Source organism: Triticum urartu, chromosome 1A (assembly GCF_056163025.1).
Source record: "Triticum urartu cultivar PI428250 chromosome 1A, HENAU_Tu73, whole genome shotgun sequence".
Taxonomy (NCBI): Eukaryota; Viridiplantae; Streptophyta; class Magnoliopsida; order Poales; family Poaceae; genus Triticum; species Triticum urartu.
In genome coordinates this window covers 59477147-59494577 of record NC_141873.1, presented here as the reverse complement: position 1 = coordinate 59494577, position 17431 = coordinate 59477147, and the positions used below count along the sequence as shown (strand labels likewise).

The window sequence follows — 17431 nt, the reverse complement described above, 5'->3', positions numbered from 1 at the left end:
AGACTTAAATGTGCTAGTCATATTCTTCATGATGCTCTCTTTATATTTCAATTATTATCTTTTATGTGAGCATCATTGAAATCATCATGCCTAGCTAGGGGCGTTAAACGATAGCGCTTGTTGGGAGGCAACCCAGTTTTATTTTTGTTCCTTGCTTTTTGTTCCTGTTTAGTAATAAATAATTCATCTAGCCTCTTTTTAGATGTGGTTTTATGCTTTTAATTAGTGTTTGTGCCAAGTAGAACCTTTGGGAAGACTTGGGGAGAGTCTTGTTGATCATGCTGTAAAAAACAAAAACTTTAGCGCTCACGAGAATTGCTGCCATGTTTATTTGGAGAGTGATATTTAGTTAATTATTTTTGCAGATGATTAATAGATAAATTCCTCAGATCCAGCAATTTATTTGAGAATTTTATAAGTTCCAGAAGTATACGTTTGATCCAGATTACTACAGACTGTTCTGTTTTTGACAGATTCTGTTTTTTCATGTGTTGTTTACTTATTTTGATGAATCTATGGCTAGTAAAAGAGTTTATAAACCATAGAGAAGTTGGAATACAGTAGGTTTAACACCACACCAATATAAATAAACAATGAGTTCATTACAATACCTTGAAGTGGTGATTTATTTTCTTATACTAACGGAGCTTACGAGTTTTCTGTTAAGTTTTGTGTTGTGAAGTTTTCAAGTTTTGGGTAAGGATTCGATGGACTATGGAATAAGGAGTGGCAAGAGCCTAAGCTTGGGGATTCCCAAGTCACCCCAAGGTAATATTCAAGGATACACAAGAGCCTAAGCTTGGGGATGCCCCGGAAGGCATCCCCTCTTTCGTCTTCGTTCATCGGTAACTTTACTTGGAGCTATATTTTTATTTACCACATGATATGTTTTTTGCTTGGAGCATAATTTTATTTTATTTAGTTTTGCTTGATGTTTGAATAAAATACCAAGATCTGAAAATCTTAAATGTTAGAGAGTCTTCACATAGTTGCATAATTATTCGACTACTCATTGATCTTCACTTATATCTTCCGGAGTAGTTTGTCGTTTGCTCTAGTGCTTCACTTATATCATTTTAGAGCATGGTGGTGGTATTATAGAAATAGATGAACTCTGATGATTCACTTATATCATTTTGAGAGTTTTAAATATCATGGTAATTTGCTTAAATAATCTTAATATGCTAGGCATCCAAGAATAGTAAAAACTATCATATAAAGTGCATTGAATACTATGAGAAGTTTGATACTTGATGATTGTTTTGAGATATGAGGATGGTAATATTAGAGTCATGCTAGTTGAGTAGTTGTGAATTTGAGAGATACTTGTGTTAAAGTTTGAGATTCCCGTAGCATGCACGTATGGTGAACCGTTATGTGATGAAGTCGGAGCATGATTTATTTATTGATTGTCTTCCTTATGAGTGGCGGTCGGGGATGAGCGATGGTCTTTTCCTACAAATCTATCCCCCTAGGAGCATGCGTGTAATACTTTGCTTTGATAACTTGTAGATTTTTGCAATAAGTATATGAGTTCTTTATGACTAATGTTGAGTCCATGGATTATACGCACTCTCACCCTTCCACCTTTGCTAGCCTCTCTAATATGGCGCACTTTTCGCCGGTATCATAAACCCACCATATACCTTCCTCAAAATAGCCACCATAACTACCTATTATGGCATTTCCATAGCCATTCCGAGATATATTGCCATGCAATTTTCCACCGTTCCGTTATTATGACACGCTCCACCATTGTCATATTGCTTGCATGATCATGTAGTTGACATCGTATTTGTGGCAAAGCCACCATTCATAATCCTTTCATACATGTCAGTCATGAGTCATTGCACATCCCGGTACACCGCCGGAGGCATTCATATAGAGTCATATTTTGTTCTAAGTATCGAGTTGTAATTCTTGAGTTGTAAGTAAATAAAAGTGTGATGATCATCATTATTAGAGCATTGTCCCAGTGAGGAAAGGATGATGGAGACTATGATTCCCCCATAAGTCGGGATGAGACCCCGGACAAAAAATAAATAAATAAAAGAGGCCAAAGAAGCCCAAATAAAAAAAGAGAAAAAGGAGGCCATAAAAAGAGGAAAAGGCCCAAATAAAAAAAATAAAAAAATGAGAGAAAAAGAGAGAAGGGACAATGTTACTATCCTTTTACCACACTTGTGCTTCAAAGTAGCACCATGATCTTCATAGTAGAGAATCTCTCATGTTATCACTTTCATATACTAGTGGGAATTTTTCATTATATAACTTGGCTTGTATAGTCCAACAATGGGCCTCCTCAAGTGCCCTAGGTATTCGTGAGCAAGCAAGTTGGATGCGCACCCACTAGTTTCTTTTGTTGAGATTTCATACATTTATAGCTCTAGTGCATCCGTTGGATGGCAATCCCTACTCCTTGCATTAACATCAATCGGTGGGCATCTCCATAGCCCATTGATTAGCCTCGTTGATGTGAGACTTTCTCCGTTTTGTCTTCTCCACATAACCCCCCTCATTATATCCTATTCCACCCATAGTGCTATATCCATGGCTCGCGCTCATGTATTGCGTGAAAGTTTATGAGTTTGAGATTACAAAAGTATGAAACAATTGCTTGGCTTGTCATCGGGGTTGTGCATGATTTAAATACTTTGTGTGGTGAAGATGGAGCATAGCCAGACTATATGATTTTGTAGGGATAGCTTTCTTTGGCCATGATATTTTGACAAGACATGATTGCTTAGTTAGTATGCTTGAAATATTATTATTTTTATGTCAATATGAACTTTTATCTTGAATCTTATGGATCTGAATTCATGCCACAATTAAGAAGAATTACATTGAAATTATGCCAAGTAGCACTCCGCATCAAAAATTCTGCTTTTATTATTTACCTACTCGAGGACGAGCAGGAATTAAGCTTGGGGATGCTGATACGTCTCCAACGTATCTATAATTTTTGATTGCTCCATGCTATATTATCTGCTGTTTTGAATGTTTATGGGCTTTATTATACACTTTTATATCATTTTGGGGACTAACCTATTAACCCAGAGCCCAGTGCCAGTTTCTGTTTTTACCTTGTTTTAGGGTTTCGAAGAAAAGGAAAATCAAATGGAGTCCAATTGACCTAAAACTTCACGGAACTCATTTTTGGAAGGAAACAAGCCCAGAAGACTTGAAGTGCACGTAAGGGAAGCTTCGAGGAGGCCACGAGGTAGGGGGGTGCGCCCACCCCCCTAGGGCGCGCCCTCCACCCTCGTGGGCCCCTCGTGGCCTGTGACACCCTCGATTCAATCGTACACTAACCATACACGCAAATGTGTACGATCAAGATCAAGGACTCACGGGAAGATATCACAACACAACTCTAGAAATAAAATAAAATAATACAAGCTTTATATTACAAGCCAAGGGCCTCGAGGGCTCGAATACATAAGCTCAAACACAAGAGTCAGCGGAAGCAACAATATCTGAGTACAGACATGAGTTAAACAAGATTGCCTTAAGAAGGCTAGCACAAAAGCAACAATGATCGAAAAGGCAAGGCCTCATGCCTGGGAGCCTCCTAAGTACTCCAAGTCGTCAGCAGTCATCACGATACATGCTGTGGGGAATCCATATTCGACGCTTCTATGTTGACGGGCCCGAAGATGAGCCAGCGTCACGGCTGCGCCTAAGGGATCCCTGGTGTTCCTGAAGACCAGTCTCAACCTGAATAGCCTTGTTCACCAAGGTGGCGAAGTCGGCAAAGTCATGAGCGAGCAGTGCCAGCTTAATATCAGGGTGAAGTCCATCACGAAACTTTTCTTGCCTATGAGCATCAGTTGCAATGTCTTCTTCAGCATAACGAGACAAGTCCAGAAATTCCCGCTGATAAGCATCTACAGTATTGTTGCCTTGGGTGAGGTTGCGGAAATCTCGCTTCTTCCTGTCCATGATTCCCTGAGGAATGAAGCGGGCATGGAAGGCAGCTTGGAAATCCGGCCAAGTGATGACCGTTCCAGCAGGTAGGGTACGCCTGTGGCTGTCCCACCATTGAGCAGCGGGACCCTTGAGGAAGAAGGATGCGAAGGTGACATAGTTGGCAGGGGCAACACTAGCAGATTCCATTTCATATGTGATGTCGCGGAGCCAGTCATCAGCATCAAGGGGTTGAGTTGAGCTGTGGTAAATAGTTGGGTTGAGACGCATTAAGTCCTGCAGAGTTCCTGGGGTTGGCTATTGATTCATGTTCAGACGAGGAAACGGAGCCATCATTCCTTCGATGAACTGGCGGTTCAGCTCAAATTGTTGCATCATTCCGGCAAAGAATTCGGGCGGTGGTGGATCGTTGGCACCACGGCCACGACCAGCGGGTCTAAGCATCCTGCTAACAAGTAACAGGGGGTAGTTCAGCATTGAGCATTTGTAAAAACAAGGATCATTCATGATGAAACATGCATAATGAACGAGGTACGATGGATACCACTTCGTTGTCATCACGACAGTGTGTGTACTATCCAGAATACTATTCTAAGGAAAAACTATGGCTTATCCAACTTTGGGGTGAATGTGGTCACGGGATCCTAATGTTAGAGTTAGTAAAACCATTTTAACCCGAATAGAAGAGAGATCAGAGTCCCAGAGTATAGACGAGGAATAAAAGATCCTAATACCACCCAAATGGCGACGTGGGCCCGTAAGACACACAACCATGTTAGTAAGAGTTTTTGTAGTGACTAGACTCGACTTAGGCCAAGGAATTGGAAAGGGGGCTACCTACAGGCAGTCGGCTCTGATACTAACTTGTGACACCCTCGATTCAATCGTACACTAATCATACACGCAAATGTGTACGATCAAGATCAAGGACTCACGGGAAGATATCACAACACAACTGTAGACACAAAATAAAATAATACAAGCTTTATATTAGAAGCCAGGGGCCTCGAGGGCTCGAATACATAAGCTCGAACACAAGAGTCAGCGGAAGCAACAATATCTGAGTACAGACATGAGTTAAACAAGATTGCCTTAAGAAGGCTAGCACAAAAGCAACAATGATCGAAAAGGCAAGGCCTCATGCCTGGGAGCCTCCTAACTACTCCAAGTCGTCAGCGGTCGTCACGTAGTAGTAGGCACCCTCGGGGTAGCAGTAGTCATCAATGGTGTCGTCTGGCTCCTGGGATCCGTCATCTGGTCGCAACAATCGGGTATGGGGGAAAAAGAAGTAGCAAAGCAATCGTGAGTGCTCATCCAAAGTACTCGCAAGACTTACATCAGATCTAAACTAAGTACGCATCTGTATCAAAGGAATGGGTTGTATCTGTGGACTAAACTGCAGAATGCTAGAAGGGAAGGGGAAAGGCTAGCCTATCGAAGACTAGCATCTTCTGGGAACCACCATCTTGCAGCAACAGGAGGGAGTAGAGTAGCATAAAGTAAAGTAGCAGTAGTGTTATCAACCTCGGCCAGAGATCCTTTCTCGACTCCCTGCGAGAAAGCAATCCCAGAGCCATACTATCCAGTTATCATCTCATATCCAAGTCTCATCTCCATGTCTCATCTCAAGTATCCAGTTCTAGTTGTATCAATCGGGATACAACTCCAAGTGTCCGTTACCGTAGGACAGGCTATCGATAGATGTTTTCTTCCCTGCAGGGGTGCACCAACTTACCCCACTACGCTCGATTAACTCCGGCCGGACACAGTTTCCTGGGTCATGCCCGGCCTCGGCCAAACAATATGCCGCAACCCGACCTAGGCTTAATAGAGAGGCCAACACGCCGGACTAAACCTATGCCCCCAGGGGTCATGGGCCATCTCCCTGGGAACTCTTGCACATTGCGAATGCGGCTGGTGAGTAGACCTAGTACCTACTTCAACAAGGCAGGAGCTTACGCAGTCCAACCCGGCGCACGCCGCTTAGTTGCTGACGTCTATTAAGCTTCGGCTGGTGTATACAACGCAGAACACCCATACAATGCCCCCGTGATGGTTAGTGCTATCAGGCCAGAGGCCCCTCGGATCAAATATCCAAACTGTAGTGGATTAGGAGCACGCGGTAACAAGCAGAGACTCACGAAAGATGTGACCCCGTTGCCCCGTCTGGAGGACTTGCGGCAAGGGCTAGGAATGCCCGGCCACGCCTCCTAATTATCTCGCGGGCACCTTCCAGGTCCGCCCGACTCCACATCACTCGCAATTAAGCTCGCGCGGGTACCCCTCAGGGTCGACCCGTTTTTCCAAGTAACAGTGGTAAAGTCCAAGTATCCATGTGTCCAAACATCAAGGGGAAAACCCGAGGAATCACCCCCGATGAATTCCACTAGATGTAATCATCAAGGTGAACGTAAGAGGAATCCCCCCGAGGTTCACACTTGAGGTGTTGCACGACAGAGTCGTAACAGAAGTGGTTAAGGAGGAAATCACCCTCGATGACCACGACCGAATGACTACACTACAGGGATAACATCAGAAGTGCTGAAGAGGTTTCACCCTCGGCACTCGATAGTAACCCAGTAGTGTCGAGCAACTAAGGGGAAAGTGATGTGCGGTGTCGGGGCCTGGTCTTCGATCATGTTGATCGAGTCATCGAACATAAAGCAAGGCAACTGGGACAAGGTGGGGGTCACTGATGGATCACTAACCAACCTATACTAAGTAGTTTAGGATAAGCAGGTAACGAAACATGCTATGCATCAGAGTAAGATCATACAGAAAGCAGTAGCAGTTCTAATGCAAGCATGAGAGGGAAAGAAATGGGCAATATCGGAATGCTCAAGGAGGGTTTGCTTGCCTGGTTGCTTAGACAAGAAGGAGGGGTCATCGGTGACGTAGTCGATCACAGCGGCATCATCGGCCTTGGGGTCTATCGGAGAGAAGAGGGGGAAGAAACAGTAAATACAGAACAAACAATGCATCACAAGGCATAACATGACGAAAGGCAGAGCTAGGGTTGTCCTAAAGAAGTACTACACGTTGCAGACTGAGGGGATAAACATCCGAGGATGAATTCATGGCGTTAGACGAATTCCGGACAGATGAAAGAGAGGGGACGGTTCCATGTTCAGCATGCTAGGGGCATGTGACAGATGAATGGACCACGCATTCGGATTCGTGGGATTTTTCTGAACAGCTTTCATATAGAAAACATTTTCATCCGAGCTACAGTTTAATTACTATGAATTTCTAAAGTTTAAAGCATATTCTGAAATTATTTATAAAGACAGAAAAGGAAATTATGACGTTATCACGACATCATTACTGCATCAGCAGTCAACACACTAGCTGACCAGTCAATGGGGCCCACGGGGGACCCACTGGCAGTGACTGGGCGATGCCCAGTCAGCCATTGACTGGGTCAACAAGGCCAGCCGGGCCACTGGGCAGTGACCTAAGGGGGTGGTGCCGGTCGGCCACATCGGCACCGGCGCCGGTGGAGCCGCGGCGAGCGCTCCCGCGGCGGAGGTGCGCTGGATCTCGCCGGAATCTGGCTCTGGGCGGCCGTTCGGGGCGTGGCCGGTTGTTTTCGAATGGCCACTTTGCTGCGGGTCTGATGGTGGCGACAGAACGAGCGGAGAGGGCCGGCAAGGACGCCGGCGACGAGCCGTGGCGGCAGCCGCGTTCGGACCAGGCGGAGGCGCGACTACGAGGTGTTTGCGAGCGTGTTTAGAAGGGGGGCGGGCCCTGCAGCGCACCACGAGCACGCTAGGACGGTCAGGAGGGGCAGCAGCGGCTTGGGAGCGCGGGGCGGGCAGCAACGGCGGCAACTAGAGCGTGGCAAAGGCGGCAGGAGTTCGTCCTTTAGACAAAACGAGGCGGGAGCGGGTCAGGGGGCGAGCTAGGGGTGGCGCTCGGCGCTAGGGGCGCTCTGGAGCGCGCCCACCGCATGCGCTAGAGCTGGAGAGCTCGAGCGGCTCGCATAGCGCGGCCATATCTATGGCCGGAGCACGAGGGCGGGTCCGGCTAGCTAGAGAGCACGCGAGGACACGGGGAGAGAGGGGAGTCTGTGGGGAGCTCACCGGGCCCTGCAGGTGTCCAAACATGGGCTCGGGGGAGGCTCGGCGAAGCGAATCGACAGTGGCGAGCTCGTGCGTCCGAAGGTCGAAGACGACCTCGAAGCCGACGGGGCAGGGGCTCCGTGCGCGGGGAGGTTGCCACAATCGGCGTAGGTGGGGACGAGGAAGCTCCCGGACACGGGCGGATGGAGGACGGCGGCCGATGGCCACGGGCACGGCGAGGCCACGGTGATGGCTTCGCTCAGGCGGCGCGGTGCGGTGAATCTGAGGAGGGGAGGGGAGAGGGCGAAGTGAGTAGGAGTAACAGGGGGAGGACTCGAGGAGCCGGAGGGGGAGGCTGCCTTATCCCCTCGCCGAGGCGTCGCCGGCGAGGTGGCTCGGTGGCGACGGGCGCGCTCTGCCTCGCCCGGTCGGAGGAACATGAGGGAGGCGCGCTTCAGGGAGCCGGGCCGGCCAGGCTGGGTGAGGTGGGCCGGCCAACTGGGGTGGGCCAAAGCCCAAGGGGAGGCCAGGGGCCCTCTCTCTCCCCCCTCTGCTTTCCCTTTTTTGCTTTCTATTTTAGTTATTTTAGGCCACCTACACATTTTGCAAAAATGTTGGTTCACCACCAATATTACCAGAAGAATACTTTCCACATGATGAACATTTTAGTTTTCATGTTTGAGCATTTTGAATTTCACACAAACTTTGAATTTGAATTCAACTAGAATTCTTTGAGAGAGGAAACAAAGATGATCAAGCACTTGTTTAGCAAAATGATTAGCTTAATCCCAATGGTTACTGTAGCATCATTACACCGGGGTGTTACAACTCTCCTCCTCTAAAAAGAAATTCTCGTCCCAAGAATTAAGAGGTAGAAGGGAACAAATCGGGGTATTCAGCATGGAGGTTATCCTTGCGTTCCCAAGAGGCTTCATCTTTAGAATGATGTGACCATTGCACCTTGAGGAACTTGGTAACCTTCTGGCGTGTTCGACGTTCAGCTTCTTCAAGAATGCAGATCGGATGCTCTTTGTATGTGAGATCATCTTGAACTTCAATCAATTCCGGATCCACTTCACGTTCCGGATCCTTGAAGCATCGACGAAGTTGCGACACATGGAAGACGTCATGGACGTGAGAGAACTGAGGTGGCAACTCCAGTTGATAAGCCACCAGTCCAGCGAGGATGCGGAAGGGACCAATGTAGCGCAGAGCTAGCTTGCCCTTCGCTCTGAACCGATGAGTGCCTCTCAAAGGAGTGACACGCAGATAAGCTTGTTCACCAGGTTGATAAGTTGAACCCCAATGTTTCCGGTCATAGTTGCTCTTCTGACGGGACTGGGCCGCCTTGAGATTATCCCGGACAATGGGAACCTGCTCTTCAGCTTGTTGAATAATGTCTGGACCAACGAGCGTCCGTTCCCCAGTTTCTGACCAATTCAGAGGGGTTTGGCACTTACGTCCATAAAGCACTTCGAAGGGTGCCATCTTCAAGCTGGCTTGATAACTGTTGTTATAAGAGAATTCCGCATAAGGGAGAGATTCTTCCCACTTCTTGCCAAAAGAAATAACACAAGCTCGAAGCATGTCTTCAAGAATTTGATTGACTCGCTCGACTTGGCCTTGGGATTGGGGATAATAAGCAGTGCTCCACGTAATATGAGTTCCCATTGCCTCTTGGAAACTATCCCAGAACTTAGAAGTGAAAATACTTCCGCGGTCTGAACTGATCTCCTTCGGAATGTCGTGGAGCGACACAATTCTGGAGATATACAAGTTTGCTAATTGACTAGCAGTGATAGTCTCCTTGACTGGCAGGAAGTGAGCAACCTTTGAGAATTGGTCGATGACGACAAAGATAGCATCATTACCTTTCTGAGACTTGGGAAGGCCAGTGATGAAGTCCATCTGAATCTTATCCCACTTCCATTCAGGAATCGGAAGCGGTTGTAGAAGTCTAGCCGGTTTCTGATGTTCTGCTTTGACGCGACGACAAACGTCACATTCTTTAATATATCGAGCAATGTCTTGCTTCATGTTAGACCACCAGTACTTTTGACGGATGTCTAGACACATCTTGGTACTTCCCGGATGAATAGAGAGAGGGGTATCATGCGCTTCTTTCATCACCTTCTCTGTCATAAGCTCGAACCAGGGTACGACAATGCGATCTCTGAAGTATAAGGTTCCATCTTCACCAAGTGAGAAATCTCTGGATTTCTCTAAGGCAAGATTCTTTTTCATCAAATCCACATGAGCATCTTTGGCTTGAGCAGACTTAATTGCTTTCAGCAGAGTTGGTTCCAGGACAAGGTTATTCAGAGAACCTTATGGAACTAGTTGAAGGTTCAGCTTGCATAGCTCTTCATAAATGTGGGGTTGAGCTTTGAAGACCATGTGATTGTTGCAATAAGACTTACGACTCAGGGCATCTGCCATTACATTAGCCTTGCCAGGTGTATAAGATATACCGTAGTTGTAGTCAGCAATAGCTTCCATCCATCGCTGCTGACGGAGGATCAGATCTGGCTGTAAACAGGTACTTCAGACTTTGATGATCAGTGAAGATCTCGCAACGATTACCGAGAAGGTACTGTCGCCATAGCTTTAGTGCAAAGATAACCGCAGCAAGCTCAAGGTCATGAACTGGGTAGTTCTCTTCGTGAGGACGTACTTGACGAGAGGCATAAGCAATCACTTTGCGCTCTTGCATTAGGACACAACCTAATCCTTGACATGAAGCGTTGCAATAGATGACAAAGTACTTGCGAGAATCAGGGGGAGCAAGCACTGGGGCAGATGTCAGCTTGTCTTTGAGTGCCTGGAAACTTTCCTGACATTTGTCTGTCCAATCGAACTTAACACCTTTGTGTAGCAGATTGGTTAGTGGCTTGGCGATCTTGGAGAAGTTCTCGACAAAGCGGCGACAATAGCTAGCTAGACCGAGAAAGCTTCTGACTTGCTTGACAGTCTTCGGAGGGGTCCAGTCAAGAATAGCCTGAACGCGCTCTGGGTTGACGGCAATACCATCCTTGGAGATGACATGCCCAAGGTAGGTGACTTCGGGTAACCAAAATTCTCACTTGGAATACTTGGCATAAAGTTGATGTTCTCGAAGCTTCTCTAGAACAAGTCGGAGATGTTCAGCATGTTCTTCTTTGTTCTTCGAATATACCAGGATATCATCCAGATAGACTACGACGAACTTGTCGAGGTAATCCATGAATATGTAGTTCATCAGACGAGAGAATGTGGCTGGAGCATTTGGTCAAGCCAAAAGACATGACGGTGTACTCGTAAGAACCATAACGAGTGACGAATACGGTCTTTGGAATATCCTCTTCACGAACACAGATCTGATGGTAACCCAACCTCAAGTCGAGTTTAGAGAATACCGATGAACCGGCCAGTTGATCATACAGATCATTGATCCGAGGAAGGGGATATTTGTTCTAAATTGTAGCTTGGTTGATAGGACGATAGTCTTGGACCAAACGGTTCATTCCATCCTTCTACTTCACAAAGAGAGAAGGTGCTCCCCAAGCTGAAGAACTTGGACGAATGAAACCACTGCAAAGAGATTTGTCGATTTCCTCCTTAAGTTCAAGGAGTTCGTGAGGCGGCATCTTGTAGGGTCGTTTGGCAATAGGAACGGTGCCTGGTTTCAAGTCGATGACGAACTCGACAGCCCGAGTAGGAGGTATTCCTGGAAGTTTCTGGAAAGACGTCTAGGAAGTCATGAACAACTAGGATCTTTTCAATTCCCTCAAGAGGTGCCACGTTCAACGCATTCAAAGCATAAAGTCGTGCTTCAGCGTTTTGAAAAATCTGAGCATGGTAGCTTACTATCTCATCAGAAGGATGTAGGAGATGAACGACTTTGGTGGCACAAACGATGGATGCAGTATGTGCTTTCAGCCATTCCATTCCCAGAATGAGGTCAATATTGGAAGACTCCAGAATAATGGGAGAAACATGAAATTCCAACCCTTCAATTTCAACGGGGATGTCGCGACCAATCATGGTAGTTCGACACTGACCCGTAGGGGTGTGTACCACTATCGGAGTGTTCATGGGATCGCATCGAATGTCGTGTGCATATGCAAAAAAATTTGACATGAATGAATGCGATGTTCCTGAATCAAATAAAACAGATGCTGGTACTGAATTAACAAGGAGAGTACCCATCACAATAGCAGGCTGGTCTTGAGCTTCATTCAGATCAACATGATTAGCCTGACCACGACCATAAGGTCTGGCATTGTTGTTGTGGGGCTGGTTGTTACGGCCAGTTGAAGGCAAAGCCAGCTGGTTCCTTTTCTGATTGCACTCTTTGGCAAGGTGACCTGAGCTGTAACACCCCGGATATGATTTTCCCAATATGTACTCCAACTCTTGCCGTTTCCGGCGTTAAGTTATTTTATTTTCTCGGGTTCGGGTTTTTCTCTATGCGTGTTGTTATCGTTGTCATGCATCTCATATCATGTCATCATGTGCATTGCATTTGCATAAGTGTTCATCTCATGCATTCGAGCATTTTCCCCGTTGTCCATTTTGCATTCCGGCGCTCCGTTCTCCTCCGGTGGTCATTTCTACCTTTCTTTCATGTGTGGGGATTAAACATTTCCGGATTGGACCGAGACTTGCCAAGCGGCCTTGCTTTACTACCGGTAGACCGCCTGTCAAGTTTCGTACCATTTGGACTTCGTTTGATGCTCCAACGGTTAACCGAGGGACCGAAAAGGCCTCGTGTGTGTTGCAGCCCAACACCCCTCCAAGTTGGCCCAAAACCCACCAAAACCCTCTCCATCATCTAGAGCATTCGATCATGATCGCGTGGCCGAAAACCGCACCTCATTTGGACACTCCTAGCTCCCTCTATGCCTATAAATACACCGCCCTCCGAAATTCCCGTTTCCCCTTCCCCGAAACCCTAGATCCGCCACCTCGCGCCGCGCCGGACACGTCCATGCCGGCCGGACATTGTCCGCCGCCCGCCCGGACCTATCGCAGGGTGCCACGTGGCCCGTGCGCCCACATCGCCGCCTCCACCCGCTGCCGGCCCGCTGGGCCCGGGGAGGGCCCCCGCGGCCCAGTCGCCGACCCCGTCGCCCGGTCTTCGTCCGCCGACGCCCGACGCCTCTTCCCCGACCCCAGCCGCCGCCGGCCACCTCCGCCACCGCGCCGCCATTGCCGGGCCGCACCGCGCCCTCCGCCGCCCAAGGCTACCTCCGCCGCACGCCGGCTCCCTTCACTGCTCCGCCCCACCACCGGTCACGACTCCGGCGACCGGAGCCCGGCCGGATCCGGCCGTGCCCAACAGTCCGGCCACGCCCCGCTTCCCTCCGGCGGCTACAGTACACTCCTGTGATCTCCTCGGTTCGCATGCAACCGGATCTGGATCTGGACGAGACGGTTGACTTTTGTCTCAAACCCTAGATATTTTGACTGTTGTTTCCTAGTGATCTGTGCCTCTTTTGAGGATGATCAGTAAGGATGTTTTGTTAATCTTGTAGTGCTCTATCCATCCATGTCTTTGTTTGCAATTATGGAGCACCCTAGCTTGAGTCAATCGAGCTCTACTTTTGTCATTTCATGAATCTGGGCAGATTGTCTACTTGTTAGCAATTTTGCCAAGGATGTTGTAGTTGATCTGTGCATGCTATGCTATTGTTCTTGCCATGTCTAGCTTATATTTTGTGTATTCTTGATGGATGTATGCTTAGATTGTCATGACATGCTGTGTAGTGAGTGCATCAAGCTCGTAAACATGCCTACTTGGTATCTGTTTTTTCATGCTCCAGTTTTCACCAAGTCTGATAACTGATTATGTTTTTGCCATGTTTGCAAATGTATTTTCTGATCCCTTTTGGCTCAAGGTCACTAAGGGACTTTTGTTAAGCTCTTTGAGTAGCTCCATGCCATGCTTTACTTTGCCATGTTCAGGTCCTGTAGCATATGGTTTTCATGCCCCAAAGTGTGCTACCTGATCTGAAATTCCAGACAAGTGTTAATTTCACTAAGTTTGAAATCTGTTTACCAAATGCATTTTTGCCATGCTTGTTTGAACCTGTTAATGGATGAATTGGCCGTAGCTCAGTGTTCCTCTTTTGTTAAGCATCATGAATGGATCCATGTCATGTATTTTGATGCCATGTTTGGGTGCTGTAGAATGTTCATCTTGTTGCATCTAGTTGGCTACTTGCTGTAAATCGCAGAACGTGGCCATATTTGAATTGCTTGCCATTCCCAAACCGTAACTCCGATTCCGGCGTTCTTTATATCGTTTTCAAGCAATTTCATCTCATATTTCCAGTGGAACACTTGGTTTTTCAAGTTGAGGCCAGGTTCATGCATTCCTTGCCAAATCTTGCATATGCATCACATATCGCATCCCGCATAGCATACCATGTTTGCATCATATTGCTTGAGCTTTGCACGTGGTTGATTGTGTCCTTGTTGCTTGTTTTTCTTGTTTGGGTAGAGCCGGGAGACGAGTTCGCTAACGAGGAGCCCGTTGAGTTTGCTTTTGAGGATCCAGTCAAATCTGACAACTTTGCAGGCAAGATGATCATACCCTCGAAATCACTACTATCTTTGCTTTGCTAGATGCTCGCTCTTTTGCTATGCCTATGCTACGATGCCTACCACTTGCTTATCATGCCCCCCAAATTGCCATGTCAAACCTCTAACCCACCATGTCCTAGCAAACCGTTGATTGGCTATGTTACCACTTTGCTCAGCCCCTCTTATAGCGTTGCTAGTTGCAGGTGAAGATTGGAGACCGTTCCTTGTTGGAACATTATTTACTTGTTGGGATATCATTATATTATCTTGTAATCTTAATGGATCTATATACTTGGTAAAGGGTGGAAGACTCGGCCTCTCGCCTAGTGTTTTGTTCCACTCTTGCCGCCCTAGTTTCCGTCATATCGGTGTTATGTTCCCGGATTTTGCGTTCCTTACGCGGTTGGGTTATAATGGGAACCCCTTGATAGTTCGCCTTGATTAAAGCTTTTCCAGCAATGCCCAACCTTGGTTTTACCATTTGCCACCTAGCCTCTTTTCCCTTGGGTTTCCGGAGCCCGAGGGTCATCTTATTTAAACCCCCCCGGGCCAGTGCTCCTCTGAGTGTTGGTCCAACCTAGAGCCCCTTGCAGCGCCACCTCGGGGAAACTCGAGGGCTGGTTTTAGTTGTACGGATTGCTTATCCGATTGTGCCCTGAGAACGAGATATGTGCAGCTCCTATCGGGATTTGTCGGCACATTCGGGCGGTGTTGCTGGATTTGTTTTAACTTGTCGAAGTGTCTTGTAGAACCGGGATACCGAGTCTGATCGGAATGTCTCGGGAGGAGGTCTATTCCTTCGTTGACCGTGAGAGCTTGTCATGGGCTAAGTTGGGACTCCCCTGCAGGGATTTGAACTTTCGAAAGCCGTGCCCGCGGTTATGGGCAGATGGGAATTTGTTAATGTCCGGTTGTAGACAACTTGAACCTTAACTTAATTAAAATGAATCAACAGTGTGAGTTACCGTGATGGTCTCTTCTCGGCGGAGTCCGGGAAGTGAACACGGTGTTGGAGTAATGCTTGCCGCAGGATGTTCTCTAGTTACTCGTTCGCGCTTTGCCTCCTCTTCTCGCCATCTTTTGCGAACAGGATAGCCACCATATATGCTAGTTGCTTGCTGCAGCTCCACATATATTATACCTTGCCTTACCTATAAGCTTAAATAGTCTTGATCGCGAGGGTGCGAGATTGCTGAGTCCTTGTGGCTCACAGTTGTAACGCCCTCGATGCGGCTAAAGCTCCCACGTGTCGAGGCACGACTTAGAGACATAACCGCATTGAAAGCAATGTCGCAAGTTAGGCAATCTTCACAACATCCCATGTAATATAGATAATAAAAGGGGAGATACATAGTTGGCTTACACTCGCCATGTCAATCAAAGAACATAAATAGCATTACAACATTCAAACACTCATGGCCCGACTACGGCGCCAAAATAAAAGATAAACCCAACAAGCGACACGGTCCCGATCACCCCAACTGGGAACCACTACTGATCATCAGGGAAAGACACGTAGTATTGGCATGAGTCCTCATCGAACTCCCACTTGAGCTCAAGCGCGTCATCTGGAACGGAGTCATCAGGCCCTGCATCTGGTTTGGAAGTAATCTGTGAGCCACAGGGACTCAGCAATCTCGCACCCTCGCGATCAAGACTATTTAAGCTTAATAGGAAAGGCAAGGTAATATATGTGGAGCTGCAGCAAGCGACTAGCATATATGGTGGCTAACCAGTTCGCAGAAGAGGGCGAGAAGAGAAGGCAAAGCGCAAACGAGTAGCTAGAGGACAACCTGCGGCAAGCATTACTCCAACACCGTGTTCACTTCCCGGAATCCACCGAGAAGAGACCATCACGGTAACTCACACGGTTGATTCATTTTAATTAAGTTAAGGTTCAAGTTATCTACAACCGGACATTAACAAATTCCCATCTGCTCATAATCGCGGGCACGACTTTCGAAAGTTCAAATCCCTGCAGGGGAGTCCCAACTTAGCCCATGACAAGCTCTCACGGTCAACGAAGGAATAGACCTTCTCCCGAGACATTCCGATCAGACTCGGTATCTCGGTTCTACAAGACACTTCGACAAGTTAAAACAAATCCAGCAACACCGCCCGAATGTGCCGAGAAATCCCGATAGGAGCTGCACATATCTTGTTCTTAGGGCACACTCAGATGAGCCAGACGTTGGGTAGGCCAGCCCAGAGTTGCCCCTGGTAGCCCCGGACATCGCTCGGTTGGACCAACACTCAGAGGAGCACTGGCCCGGGGGGTTTAAATAAGATGACCCTCGGGCTCTGGAAACCCAAGGGAAAAAGAGGCTAGGTGGCAAATGGTAAAACCAAGGTTGGGCATTGCTGGAAAAGCTTTAATCAAGGCAAACTATCAAGGGGTTCCCATTATCACCCAACCGCGTAAGGAACGCAAAAATCCGGGAATATAACACCGATATGACGGAAACTAGGGCGGCAAGAGTGGAACAAAACACTAGGTGAGAGGCCGAGCCTTCCACCCTTTACCAATTATATAGATGCATTAAGATAACAAGATAATATAAAGATATCCCAACAAGTAAATAATGTTCCAACTAGCAACGCTATAAGAGGGGTTGAGCAAAGCAGTAACATAGCCAATCAACGGTTTGCTAGGACATGGTGGGTTAGAGGTTGAACATGGCAATTTGGGAGGCATGATAAGCAAGTGGTAGGCATCGTAGCATAGGCAATAGCAAAAGAGCGAGCATCTAGCAAAGCAAAGATAGTAGTGATTTCGAGGGTATGATCATCTTGCCTGCAAAGTTGTCAGAGTTGACTGGATCCTCGAAAGAAAACTCAACGGGCTCCTCGTTAGCGAACTCGTCTCCCGGCTCTAC

General features: G+C 47.3%; 1 protein-coding gene across 1 annotated transcript; it reads right to left on the bottom strand.

The window, feature by feature from the left end:
* Window positions 1-3636: 3636 nt before the first annotated feature.
* LOC147990008 (uncharacterized) lies at window positions 3637-4197 on the bottom strand. Its single transcript, XM_087536861.1, has one exon. The coding sequence runs from the start codon at window positions 4195-4197 to the stop codon at window positions 3637-3639; it is 561 nt and encodes a 186-aa protein (XP_087392987.1).
* Window positions 4198-17431: the final 13234 nt, after the last annotated feature.